The following is a 15,149-nucleotide window of genomic DNA, read 5'->3' as shown; positions in this document are numbered from 1 at the left end:
GCAGAACACAAAACGAGCTTCTGAAGCTCAAAACAACTTAAAATAGTGCAATGCTGGGATCAAGTGTGACATTGAGGCGTGGGGATTTTTGATGTTACAACAAGACTTACTGAATAGCAATGTTGCAACGTTAATTATGTGATGCCATGACATTAGGCAGTGAGGTCACGATGTCGAAATTCTATGGTTGCAACGTGACTCATAGAATAAGCCTAAAACACTTCCAAATGTTTTTCTCAATCCCTTTATTCATGATATAGCTAACACATGCTTAAAAATATCTCAAATATGTATTAAATACACTATAAAACAATTTAAATTTGTAGTTGATAATCCTCAAAGATAAGTAATCATGCATATCATCGATTTACCTAAAGAACGATAAGGTGATGAAATAACAAGTGAAGCTTGCAAGGTCAAATTTAAACAACATTCAACACAAAAACCAAGTAATATGAAATTAACATTTTACTTATGTAGACACCTAGTACATGCCATAACTAAAAATATGTCACTTTCATATTATTATAGGTCTCATTGATAGTGTGATGTCCTGGATTGAGCTAGGCTTCAAATCTCCATGAATCAACAATCTAAGTGCAAAAACAACAACATGTAAGCAAATAATGCTTAGTAAGTTCAAATGGAATTCAATATACTTACCGTGATAGAGGTGAGCATACCAAATGTCATAAGAACATAAATACTTACAATAACATTCTCAACTACATCACAAAAGGCAAGTTACGTATAAAAATCTATAATCATGACAACAAACACAATTAGTATAGAACATAAAACATGGTCAATATGTATTCTTATCATCTTATGGAACACATGTAAATATCATGTCAACACATGTAAGAACTTTAGCTTTTCTTTAAAGTTCATAACACAACTATTTTATATTCATTTGGCATAATCAAGTACCTATCCGTATAAAGTTTTTTGCCCAATGTAGCCTTAGTAAAATGGACTTGGATACATGAAAATCCATCACCACACCAATAATGCTCATAAGAGCATAGAACTACAACACACCAAGGCATATAAGTGCAAAACCCTAAGGCATCATGTACATCTCTCTACCATACCAAGATAGTCTCCGAAGAGACGGTGTACATCCGATGATCCGCAATAAATGCTAAACCATCGAATGACACAATATAGCTCTAACTCTATAATAACCCGTACATAAATACACATATGACCCTAATTAGCATGCCAACCATATATTAACCTTTCTACCAAGTTTACATGGGCACAAGAACCAAGTGAGCATTTACCATTATGTCCCATTGTACATAATTATAACATTCATAAATACTTATGATTTCAACTTTACAAAACTCATTTGAATGTCTTATACTTACAATACATAGCATCATAAATCTAACATACATTCATGTTTTCATGCTACCTTATCTATCATATAAACATTGTTGCATTTATAATGTATTTCTACATTCAAATAACATATTTAGTAAGTTAAATAACTAACACTCAGAACATGAAAATTAGTAAGTTCCATGAGAACATACCTTTCCAAAAATGGGTGGAGGATTTTTTAAGGCCTTCAGTCCACCACCTTCTCTTTCCCTTTGATAGAACCACATCTAGCAACTTCCTTTTATTCAACTCAACACAAAATTATGTTTTTTTTGCGATAGTTAAAATGTTACAATAGCATTAAATAGCCATATTAATGGCTCAACAACTCATTTTAAAGTTGCTAAACATGTAATGTGATGCTAAAGTGCTAAGAAACCATGAATGTATACCAAACCTCTTCCTTCTCTCTCAAGTTCAACCTTCACATGATAAAACCCAAACCCAAACCCTAAATGTGTGGGTGATAAGTTTGGTGGAGAATCTTGGCTCTATTATGATTTCTGAAGGATGATTTTACAAGAAAACAAAAAATAATGGTGGAAGATTGAAGTAAAAATAAGTGGAGAGAGAAATTATGAAGAAGAAAGTCTATTCTTCTTCTTTGTTATGGCTGGTTGTAGTGTGTTGGTTTGGGGGTTTATTCCCCCTCCTTTTTTTGTTTTATAATATTTAAAATACAAGCTTTAGTCAAATGGTCAAAGGCTAGTAAGTAATAAATGGTAAAAATGTAATTTAGGGTCAATTTCATGTTTAATTGTTCCAAAAATCATTTAATCACCACCTATTAATATAAAATTTAATATTTAATCATATTTTAATTTGGAATAACTAAAATACCATCAGAAGTAAAATTACCATTTTACCCCACAACTCATATTTTTACCTAATTGGGTTTAAAACACTAAAAAGATCTCAATATGTATTCTAATGACCTCCCAAAACCTAAAAATAATTAAATCTATTAAAAATGAATTTCTCTCATAGGATATACAAATAAAATTATTATAACAATCTCAGAGAAATCAAAAAAAAATTTAAGGTTACGTGACAACTGTTTCATCGGTTAGAAAACATCTTAATCTAGTAACGTTTGAATACCATCCAAAAATGTGTTGTAAGTCAACTAATTTTTCGAACTTATAAACTGACAGCTTTAATGAATTTAATTTAGTAAATTTCATCTCATTCATGCATGCATTGTAACACCTCTTACCCGTGTCCTACGTCGAAATAAGGTACGAGGCATTATCGGACTTAATCGTTCACAAACATGCAAAAATCAGCTACAAAATTTCAATCGTATCAAAACTTTTCATACACATGCATAATGTCCCATACACGGGCCTACGAAGCCCTAAACATGTATTGAAAGTAGTTAGGGACTAAACCGAGAACCTTAGAAAGTTTTGGGAAAACTTAAAAAAAATTCCATGACACAAAGTCACACGCCCGTGTGGACACATGGACACGCTTGTGTCCTCAGGATATGTAACTCTCTGAGTAGGACATCAACGAATAAATTGAACCACACGACCAAGCCACACGACCATGTGCTAAGGCCGTGTCCCCCACATAGTTGAGACACACGGCCGTGTCTCAGCCTATGTGGCCAACACTTAGGTTATTTTCCAAGCCTTTACGTTACCCTTAATCCTTCACATCTTTATTTCTATATTACACATTTAATTCATGGTCATGACCACTTAGATTGGTCATAAAACATTCATCATGCACATATTTCATAACACCAACTGTATATAGCCAACAAGCATAATCACATCATCTCATCACAAGCATTAGAACATAGCATAGATAGATAGGTTCACAAACCATAATCAATATGAGACACACCTCTTGGTCATATACTAATAACTCAATATAGACCAATACATTAGGCTAATCATAATAACACATATCATAAAAACGTAGTCCCTATACATGCCGCTCACTTGAACACCCTTAACACATATCCATATTCCAAAGGTGATGACTTAATAGTGTGATGCTGCCTCCGAAGATATCTAATTCCGAGCTAACATGACAAAAATAAAGAAAAGGAAAGGAAGGGAGTAAGTTTTATACCTTTATCAACTTATTCCTCAAGGTAATACAACCATATTTGCACTTTTACTTATGTTTAGACCAAGCTGTTTCCTCAAGTCACAGTTGCTAAATTATTTATATCTGGAGCTACGGAACTCCAAATTAAGATCTGTTAATTTTTCCAGAAACTAGACTCGTATATATTCTTACCATAAAATTTTTAGAATTTTTGGTTTAGCCAATTAGTACAGTTTATTCCTTAAATTTACCCATTTTTTGCTGTTCGACAGTTCTGACTCCTCTTCACTAAAAATTAATTATCTCATAATACGAAACTCAGATGATGTTCCTATCTATTTCCAATTGAAAATAGACTCATAAAAGATTCTAAAAATATAAATTATAACCCATAAATATATTTTTTAAAATTTTAAATGATTTTCTCAAATCAGAACAGGGGATTTCGAAATCATTCTGACTCTGTTTCACACAAATTCAAATATCTCATAATATGAAATACCTTTTCTTACACCGTTTCCTTTATAAGAAACTAGACTCAAATCTTTAATTCCACATTTTATTCAATCTTTAACCCATTTTTCACTATTTTTGGTGTATTTTCCAAGTTGGACTACTACAGTTGTCCCAAAACTGTTTAGTGTAAAATAATGGTAACTAAGCTTATAACACCTTTACAAACCATTTTAAACATTATGGTAAAAATACATATCGGTACATCATAAGTATAGAACCATAATCATAAGGTCATCAATATTTCATTCTCATAGGCATAGCTTAGTTATTTGTATCCTTACCAAAGATGCATCATTTCATGATCGTAATAGTATTTGAGCTTCGAGTACATACCTGTACCTTTTCAACATGCTCATATACTTACCTTCTCGCTTTCATCACAAGTTTTGAACTACTCGTTGAACCACTTAGAATACTATAGGATATTCAATAGGCCTCAAACATAGGGTAAGATGTCGACGCCATGTCCCGGACATGGTCTTACACTGGCTTACACATCAAAATCGATGTCATGTCCCAGACATGGTCTTACACTGACTCTCATGTATCGAGGCCGATGTCATGTCCCAGACATGGTCTTACACTGGCTCTCATCTATTGTTGTCAATGCCATGTCCAATACATGGTCTTACACTCACACATATCAAGCCGATGCCATGTCCCAGACATGGTCTTACACTAACTTTCAAATGTCGAGGCCGATGCCATGTCCTAAACATGGTCTTACACTAGCTCTTGTCTCAATGCCGATGTCATGTCCCAAACATGGTCTTACACTGGCTCTTATAATGTGGCTGATGCATGTCTCAGACATGTCTTACACTAGCACACATGTCACCCAAATGTCATGGCATGAATATCCAATCTATTCTCAAAGTTCAGCTGGGCGTTTATAACGTTAAGTCTCATCATACATTTCTCATAGCCATATTTAAATAATTCATGCAAAATTAACCATTCAATACATAATAACGATAAAGTTGTAATATTTACGCACAACTTACTCGTTTCAATGGAATATCATATTCCATCAAATTTTTAAGCATTCAATCATCACATAAATGTTATTAACATTTGGCATCACTTTCTCATATACAATATCATCAACATAAAATTCAATACAATCATAACTAGATAGATTTCAAGTATATTAACAATAACATGGATATCATGCTTATTTAATCACACGGACTTACCTCGAATGCAATTTCGGCTAATTACGCCATTTTAATCCATAACCTCATACTTTTCGATTTAAGCCCAAATCTCGGTTCCTTGATCTAAAATGATAAAATTTACTACTTTAATCATCACATTAACCAATACATTCCATAATTTATACTTTGACAAAACGACCATTTTGCCCTTAGACTTTCACAAAAATTACGATTTTACCCCAAAGGTCGTAAATTAATTTTTATCGAATTTCTTCATTAATCAAGCCTAGCCGAATTTATTTTAGGCTTATAGCAGCCGACAATTTCATTCATTTCACATACTTATCACCTTTTTATCAACCTTTACAAAAAGGTCCATTTAGGTGTTTTTTCATGAAAATCCTTTCACAAAAGTTGTTTATTACACAACCATGACTTATTTTCTTCCATAAAAATTTAGTAAAAAACATAAATATTCACATGGAAAAACCTTATACTTTCAACCATTTTGCAAAATAATCCCCTCATTAGTTAGATTAAGCTACAAGGGTTCCAAAAATACAAAAATTATCAAAAATGACCATCAAAATCACTTACTTGCAAGGGAACTAAGTGGCTGAAATTTTAAGCTCTCAAAACCCCCATTTTTGCTGCCATTTTCTGTGGAAGAAGAAGAAGAAATGAAAAAGATGACAACTTTTTCTTTATTTTATTTTATTACCAAAACAAGTCACCTAATGCCACCAAATACCACCAAATGTTGACTTTTCAAATTTTCTTGTCCCTATGGTCGGCCATCACTCCCCAATGGCTTATTTGTACTTTAAAAACCTCCAATTTTAGTTCTCTAGCTATTTAACATATTTGGGAAGTAAAACAAAATTTTCTCCCTTTATGCGATTTAGTCATTTTTCGCAATTAAGCTCACAAATGCTAAAATTAGTTCACCAAATTTTTCATGCACTCATATAATCATGCTATAACACAGAAAATAATATTAAGATAATTTATTGACCTCGAATTTGTGGTTTCAAAACCACTGTTTCGACTAAGCCCTATTTCGAGATGTTACATGCATCACCTAACTTATTTGCATGAAAGTCCTCTTAGTCTTTATTATTATTATTATTATTATTATCATTTATTTGTTTTTATTTGATTTTGGGTTTTGATTTTGTTCTTATAACTTTCTTTTAATTTTCAGATATGCGTACTCATTTCTCAATAAAGTCAAGGTATGGGAAATTATTCCCAAAATTATTGAATTAATTTTGTTAATATTATATATATGATTTAGTAATCTAATAAAAATTCAATACGACCTTCATATGTTTTATAAATGGGCGGATTCAACATTGATATGAATTTAGTGAGTAGAAATAAAAGATCAAAATTATCTTCATATATAACTACAATGATACTCTTTTCTAAAATAGAAAATTTTATCCATATTTATTTCAAAAAGAGTTGAAATTGATATATTTAAAAGACTATCTTATCTACACTCTGGACAAGGCTAGGCTAGCATACTGGATCTGGATCAAAAGACCCAATCAACTTGGATTAGGAACCCCGCCCACTAATTTGAGTTCAAGGCCCATGTAAAAACATTAACGTGCATCAACTCCGCAACCCTTTGTTTTCATGATCCCATTAGCTGACTTGAACTAACTGAAAGTAGAAAAAACGAACCTGGGTGACCAAGCTTTTATGTTTGATTCAATAGCCCAATTTGGCTAGGCCCGTTGATAGTAGGTGTAGTTCAACAAAAAAATTCTTACTAATAAATTGCATGCTTTTACTTTTAACCCCATATGACCCCCATTACATATGCTAACTGTATTTTAATAAATTTCCCCTCAACCGTATATGCATCATCTAATTTATTTGCATCTGTAAATTGTTTGTATATGTCGGTTGAGCCTTTATTCATTTGCTATTATTATTATTGCAATAACAAAAAAGATGTGGGTAAGAGTACAATGGAATACATTTTTCTTTTAATTTAAGAGTTTGAGAGATTATGGATAAAAGTAGATTTTATATTAAAAAAATTACTCGTACATAGTCTAGAATTAGGATATGTACCACAAAAAATTCATTGAAAATACCCTAGTACCTAATAATATAATATTTTTATTATTATTGCATTTTAAAAATAGTCGATTGGACCTTAGTTCAATTTGCGCTGTTACTATAGTAATAACAATGAGGACATACATTTGAGCTCACTTAATCACGTATTATCTTTTAATTTATGAGTTTAGGGGTATGGGTGTTAAAAAAAGGGGTTAATATGTAGTTTACCCCTTGAAATTGTCCAAAAGTATCTAGTTGGTACATGAACCTTTTTTTTATATCTAGTTGGTAGTTGACATTATATTCCATCACATATATTGTCCCAATTTGTTAACAACATTAATTCTTTAAGGGTTAATATGTAGTTTGCCCCCTGAAATTGTTCAAAAAATACTTAATTGGTATATGAATTTGTTCAAAAATTATACTTTTTAAATTAATTTATTTTTTAAAAGATTTTTAATTTTTTTAATTTATATTTACCACATGTCATACTAAAAAACATCCACGTATCACTATAAGTTTAACAATCATTGTCATGTCAATACAAATTAATGATGTTAGTAGGAGATATCAATAAAAGTGATGAAATACAAATTTAAGTATCAACTAAATATTTTTAAACAAATTAAGAGAATAAACTACATATTACTAAAAAAACAGCCATCACTGTTTAACCCTTTTCCAATCTTCGAGATAAAAAAAAAGTGGAAACAATAAAGAAAATTCCGAATGAAGCTTCCTTTGCTTTTTGCTTCTGCATATCATATCATCATGCAATTCCAAAACAACTTTATATCATGTAACAAAAAAAATAAGAGTGAAGTGAGTCTATGAGAGATGGACACACCATGGCATGGACCGCTAGAAAACATATTCATATTTATATATTTATGAATTAAAGATGGAATAGGTTAAGGTGAGGAAAGAGTGTTAAGACAGCGACATTTGAATCCATTATTGGCATTGCTCTTCTTTAATATTTATCAAGGAAAAGCTTTGCACTTCCTATCATGAAATAAAATAAAATAAAAAAGCAATGACCCACAACTGACTGTAGTACTTGTATGAATCATATGATATGACCATATCGGCTTGTTTTTATGTTAGCACTTTGGTTGTCTTTAGACCGTTTTCTTCTACCACAATGATCAATAACATGTCAATTATTGATTAAAGCTTTAAATCCTCGATTTTTTGGTTAGCAATAGAGAACGTGTTCCTCCCACTAAACCATATGTCACTGCCAGGGAACAATTCAGCCCACAAATTTGGACTCAAACCACTCTTCTATGCCGTCTGTAGATTTGAAGCCATAAAACTAGTTGGGTGATAAATTGACCAAAGCCAACGAACTGATTTGAACTTGTAGGCGGCTGGAACGTCCAATTTTGATGGTGGGGATTGGAAGGATTCTTTCTTGTTACCTCTCATCATATATTTCTTCTTCTTCTGTTTTTTAAATAAAAATACAATAAAATGAAGATGGATGTTATCTCTTTTTTCATGTAAAAACAATTTAATCATTTTTAAAATAATAATAACAAATTATATTAATATTAATTTTTATAATTAAATTTAAATGTAAAATAATTTGCTATTGATTTTTTTAAACAATGAAACGGCTATTTGGGCAAAACAAAACAGAAGCTGGAATTTTTTTTTTAGAATGGGTGTTAGCCTGGCTTCACCCGTAAATAAATTTAATAGTAATAAATTCTCTCCAAAAATTAAGCTATTGTTTAGTTCATATTAAACCATATTTAAGTAAGTATTTGTAATTCAATTCATATAATTTATATATATAATATTTTTAACTAAATTAAATTCTAAAGTATATGAAATATTATTAATTTTTTTAAATAGTGATACAAATTCTAAATTGATTTGAATTAAATTTAAATATATTGTATAAATATTTTAATCAAAATAAATTATATAAAAATTTTAAGACTTGATTTATTACCTTTGTATTTTGCCAAAGTGGGTTCCATTTTTATATAAAATTCTTTTAATATAGTGCATTTTGAACAAAAATATATATTAAATTTAATCTAAATCAATTCAAAGTTCGTATTATTATTTAAAATCATTTTTTACTAATATTCTATATACTTTATAATTAAACTTACATTAGAAATGTTTTTTTATATATAGTTAATTTGATTTAAAATAAAATAAAATTAATGCAATATGGATTGAACGAATAATTCAAAGTTTTTGGAGAGACCTTATTACAATTTATGGAATAAATAATATAATATTTGAAAATATTTATATTTTCATATTTTTAAATTTATTTAAAATTAATTTTTTAAAAACTATTTTATTTGTTAATTTAAAGAGTTTTTTATTTTTTTCACAAGAATTTATAATTTTATAATATTTTTATTGAAAACCTAAAAAAATAAAATTTAAAATATTTTTTGTAATTATTTATATACTTTTAAAAAGTAATAACTAAATTAATAAAAAAAATATAAATGTTGAGAACAAAAAAGAATATTTTACCTTTTTTATAACAATCGCAATCATAATTCTAATTGCGAAATGAATGGAAAAACTAAAACTTTTAGATTAAAAATAAATTATAAAAATTTAATATCTCAAAATTAAAATATAATAACTTGAATACATATTTACGCGATTAATAATTGAAAAGACAGTTTAAAGTTTAAGCGATTTTTGTTTGGGCCTCCGATATTTACATGCGTCGTGAGATTACGTTATTAGCATTTACTTATTAAATCATTTACCGGTGAAAAGATTCTAAGTAACAATTCCAACACAAGTTATGAAAAAAAAATTAACAAAAAGTTAACATTTTAAAAAATATATTATACAAAAAAATTTAAAAGACATTTTATAATATACTATAAAAAAAATTTGTTATTTATTTATAAAAAAAATAGTTTTTGATCTTTTCTCAATGTCCCACAGTTAAGTAAGACCTTATATTTATAATATATTTCGGAATTAAATGGCAAAAGGGAAAATAGAAGGAATAAAGCGAAAAACTGAAAAGAAAAATTAAAAGACGTAAGAAAAATAAAGATTGAAGAAAAAAAAGAGAAGCATGGAATTGAAGGGATGACGATGGTCTCCATGGGAATAGAAGGGACAAGTAATTAGTGGGATTCTCTGCCTTCTTTCCTAACAACCACATCTGCTTCATCAAAAAATTAACCCCGCATCCTTTTCTCTACTTTCTTTTTTAATTTTTAATTTATATTTTTTTGCCTTTGTTTTTGGCTCACTTTCTTTTTTTTTTTCCTTTGTTTTTTCTTTATCTTTTTTTTTAACTCATAAAATTTTTGTCTCTATATGTACACAACAAACAAAAAATAAAAGAAAAAAAGAAAGAGAATCTAAAATTTGAGAGACAACAAAGCAATGTCCCGATTTCATTATCAAATATTTTTACAGCGCGTGAATAACACCGCCGAAACTGTATGAGCGTGCGTTTTACTTTATAGTTTTACCAATGAAATCGGTTGAAATCGTCTACTGTCGGATGTATGTCTTTGAGTAATCCCAGAACTTGCTGCATCGTGGGCCTTTTCTCAGCTGACTCCGCCGTACACAAGTATCCAACTCGGAGGCTCTCCACCATTTCAGCCTCCGATTCACCGGCGAATCTCAACCTGGAGTCAAGCGCCTCAACTCCTTTCCTTTCCTTCACTAACCTCCTCACCCGCCTCACATTCTCCTCCGTCCCTTGCTTCCCCGTTAAAAGCTCCAACAAAACAACACCGAAACAATAAACATCAATTTCAGCGTCGCTTTCATCCTTCTTATCCTTTTCTTTTCTACACCCAATGTTTCTTATCCCGAAATCGGATATCCGAGGTTCCAGGTTGTCAGAGAGAAGAATATTGGAAGCCACCAGGTGGCCATGCCTCGAACCTACGTGATGCAGGTATGCCACCCCACGAGCAACTCCAACCGCGATGCGGTGGCGGGTCAGCCAATTCGTTTTATCCGGCGAAGATGTATGGGACCCGATTCCGTTGTGCATATCCCAAGTGTCGGTGCTCCAATCCTCCACGTTGGGCGCCCCCGTTGGGAGCTCATGTAACCAACGGTGTAAATCCCCGTTTGCCAGAAATTCATACAACACCAGCTTCTCCTTACCTAAAAACATTATAAATATTTAAATAACTAACGAGGAAGCTGAAGAAAATGTAATGCATGGATAGAATTGAAAAGAAGCGCCAAAGTTCACGAATGTCAAAGTGTGTAATGATGCATGTTTTTCGACAGGACAAAATCACGACATCCCGATTGAAGTTTCCATATTTTCAAACAAACCCGTGAGACAATTTAATACGATAACATTTCGTTTAGTTAAAAAAACCAGAGATTAGAGATATAATAATAACAGTTTGGGTACAAGTTACCTGCAATGCAGTAACCGGAGAGAGGTAGCAAGTTAGGGTGTTTAAGCCTAGAAAGATGTTCAAACATGGCCACGGCTTCATCATGATCAATGTCTCTGGCGTGTTCTAAGACTTTGATCGCCACGTGGAGGTCCCCTGGAAGGACGGCTCTGTAAAGGGGCCCACATCGGCCTTCTGCAAGTAAAGATTCCTTGCCAAAATGTGACGTGGCGGCAATCAGGTCCTTGAAGGTGAAGTTCATCAATGGCTTAGCGGACATGATTACTGGTGCTGATGTCGGTTCTTTGATGTCTGCTACCCAGGATGAGCCCGATTCAGTCTCGAAAGAGAAGGGTCCTGATTTTTCGATCTTGAAATTTGGTTGGACAGGGTTGGAGATTGCCCATTTGTTTCTCTTCGCAAGTTTCTTTCTTCTATATGTGAAGAAGAAGCAAAACACGAGGGAAGCCAGTAGAAACCCTGATGAAGATGACAAACCAATGACCAAAGCTTTGGTCTTTGATTTGGGTTTATGTCTTTTGAGGGGTACATGTTTTTGAAAGACTTTGTGAGCTGGGGTCAAGGAATGGGTTTTAATGCGATGGTTTGGTGCTCTTTTTGAAGTATTGAAAACGAAATCCCCACCACGAATAAAAGCAGATTTGCCAAATCTTTGGAACTTGTCAAACCCAACTGAACCGATGAAGTGGTTGAGCGAAATGTTTAGGAACTTTAGGCTATTGACTAAAGGGAAATCAGAAGGGAAAGTACCATTCAGGGAGTTGTTTGATACATCCAAGTAATTCAAGGAACGAAGAGCTGAAATGGGCTTTACACTGCCCGAAATCTTGCAACTAGAAATATCCATGTGCTGGAGCTTGATAAGTTTGGTGAACCCAGAAGGAAGAACACCAAGATGATTGTGGGAAAGGTCAAGAAATTGAAGGTTGGGAAAGCCAGAGAGTTTAACCAAGTTGGTGAACCTGTTATCCGAAAGGTTCAACACCTGCATCGATGAAGACGAACCATTTCCCGAGGTGGGTTCGAACCCAATACTCCCTCCAAACTTATTTCTCGCCAGACTAGCCTCAACGAGTGTGGGCATAGACCAAAACCAATCTGGAACAGAACCTTGAAGAGAATTGTTGGAGAGATCAATGGTGCGCAACTGTGAAACCTTGCGGAGAAATTTCCATGAAATGGTACCAGTTAAATTCTTTGAAGAAAAGTCGAGTACCTTTATTGGAGGATAAGAGCAGTTGGGGTCGTGGGATTTCAACCAAGAGATGTTGAACCCAGAGACTGATCTAAAAGCTTTAGAAACCAGTGCGTAGTCTGTACTGTTGCATGTAGATTGGGCCGCTACCACCAGGGAAAGGACAAGTATAAATCTGGCCACAACTTCCATTTCTTCACTTCAAGCTTCGACCTTTGGCTGCAGTTTTTCGCATGTCCACGCTTACACAAAGGTAGAAGAAGAGGAAGTGAATAATTATATGGAATAGATTGTCTTATACTACTTGATGGGTTAGAGGGAGGCAAAATAAAGTTAGTGAAGTAGGAGGAGATGCAAAAGTTAACGGCAGTGGGTGTACTATAAAGAGAGGAGGGAACAGTTAACGGTGTGTAATGTGTTAGACTGTTGATGGGGTTGACTGTATCTTATACTCACGCCTCACTCATACTGTCACAAATATCACCAGTCGCTGATGCGCCCATTCCTCTGATTATACGATTTTACGGGAAGTACCACAAAATCCTCTCTAGATTACATTTTAGTTCTTTTATTGAATAAATTAGTCTTGTGCATGTTAAATGAGTGAAAAATACTACTCTTTTTTTAAAATTTGATATTTATATATAAGGTATAATAATAAACTTAGTCATTAATTTTTATACATTTATTCAATTTGACCTTTTCTCTTTTATCATAAGTAAATTAGAAAAAATTGAAACTAATAAGATTAAATGGTCAAAAAGGCTTTAATAACAAAATTGAAAAAAATCAATTAATCCCTTTAAAAATTTAAAAATTATTAAAAAATCATAAAATTATTAAAAAATTATATATATTTTAATTAAAAAATAACAATACCAATGCATTAAAATCTAATGGTTATAATATATTTTTTAATATGTTGGCATTGTTTTTTAATAAAATTTTAAAATTTTTATAACATTTTTATATAAATTTTGCTTGTAAATTTTAATGATTTTTTAAAATTTTTAAAAGAGTTTAATTGATTTTTTTTAAAAATATTGCTAATACCTTTTTTACCCTTTAGCCTTATTAGTTTCAACAATTTATAATTTACTTCCAATAAAAGAGTAGGGGTCAAATTGAATAAATTGTAAAGATTAAGGGTTAAAATTTTTATTATACCTTAGATATAAACACCAAATTTTAATAGAAGGATCTTTTTGCTCATTTATTTAGTGTACAATGACTAATTTATCTATTTTTTAGTAAAGAAGTTAAAATGTAACCTAAGATATGACAATGAGGTTTAATAGTACTTTTACCTCAACGATTTGATCCTTTAAAATGAAAAATTATACATTTCAACCTTGAAAATTTTATAAAAGGATAAAATATAATTTACTACTAAAAAATAAAATAAAATATTGATTTAATCATTTTAAAAATTATAAATATATGAGTATAGTAATAAAATTACATTTCAATTCTAATAAAAATATATAATTAAGTTTTGATCCTAAAAAAACTTCATGCTTCAACTCGGACGGATAATTAGAATTCTCTCATAAATTTTCTTTATTAACCATAAAAGTAAAATGGACTTAGTATATACTTTAGTTCCAACCAAAACAAAATATGCATTTAGAACTTTACATCAAGGAAAAAGAATTAATATGTTGAAATTTTAAGAGAAAAAATAATTGTATAAATTAATTTTTATTGTGCATACATTATTCAGAGACTGCTTTGTTCAGACCAATGTCTCGTTTCTAAGCATGACTACGCCAGACCAAGTCACTTCATTGGATAAATTTTGTCTGAGGAGATAAATATCATCCATCACTAATACATTTTATACTTACATCACACCAAGTCACCTTAACGACATAATGAGGAGACATTATCAGCTTAATGAGAAGATCTTCAAAAAAAAAAAAAAAAGCCAACACTTTACCCAAACTTCCACCAGTAACTCGCCTCTTTATTGTGTGAACCACTATTCTCTTCATCTTCTAATTTACTTCAGTTAGCTCAATATCATTATTGATTTACATTAGTTTGTAACTATTAGTATCAGTATTGATTATTTAAATTTCATTTACTTTTTTATATTAATATTTTTTCTTCATAAATATATTTAAAAATAAAATAAGATAATTAATTTGTATAAATTAATTAATACTAAATTTTTTATTCTCATATCAATATAAATATGTTCTTGGTACATATATTTACATGTATATGTGATATATGCTATATACTTGATCAAAAGACACTAGAAAATAAACTCTCTCTCTATATATGAAAAATATGAGTGGATTCCCCTTTTTGGATGATTGAACTGATCAAGAAGCAGTAGATGAG

General features: G+C 31.2%; 1 protein-coding gene and 1 long non-coding RNA gene across 2 annotated transcripts; both read right to left on the bottom strand.

The window, feature by feature from the left end:
• Window positions 1-358: 358 nt before the first annotated feature.
• LOC121230588 (uncharacterized) lies at window positions 359-5,828 on the bottom strand. Its single transcript, XR_005928544.1, has 3 exons — window positions 5,724-5,828; window positions 5,166-5,249; window positions 359-593 (listed from the first exon to the last, which is right to left on the bottom strand). It is a non-coding gene; the product is annotated as an uncharacterized lncRNA (long non-coding RNA).
• Window positions 5,829-10,574: 4,746 nt separating this feature from the next.
• Window positions 10,575-13,332, bottom strand: LOC107962256 (calmodulin-binding receptor kinase CaMRLK). Its single transcript, XM_016898572.2, has 2 exons — window positions 11,606-13,332; window positions 10,575-11,339 (listed from the first exon to the last, which is right to left on the bottom strand). The coding sequence occupies exons 1-2, from the start codon at window positions 12,990-12,992 to the stop codon at window positions 10,684-10,686; spliced, it is 2,043 nt and encodes a 680-aa protein (XP_016754061.1). The 5' UTR covers window positions 12,993-13,332; the 3' UTR covers window positions 10,575-10,683.
• Between the last annotated feature and the right edge of the window lie 1,817 nt (window positions 13,333-15,149).

This window comes from Gossypium hirsutum, chromosome A06 (assembly GCF_007990345.1).
Source record: "Gossypium hirsutum isolate 1008001.06 chromosome A06, Gossypium_hirsutum_v2.1, whole genome shotgun sequence".
NCBI lineage: Eukaryota > Viridiplantae > Streptophyta > Magnoliopsida > Malvales > Malvaceae > Gossypium > Gossypium hirsutum.
Note: the sequence above shows the minus strand (reverse complement) of the source record. Positions and strands in the feature narration are given on the sequence as shown.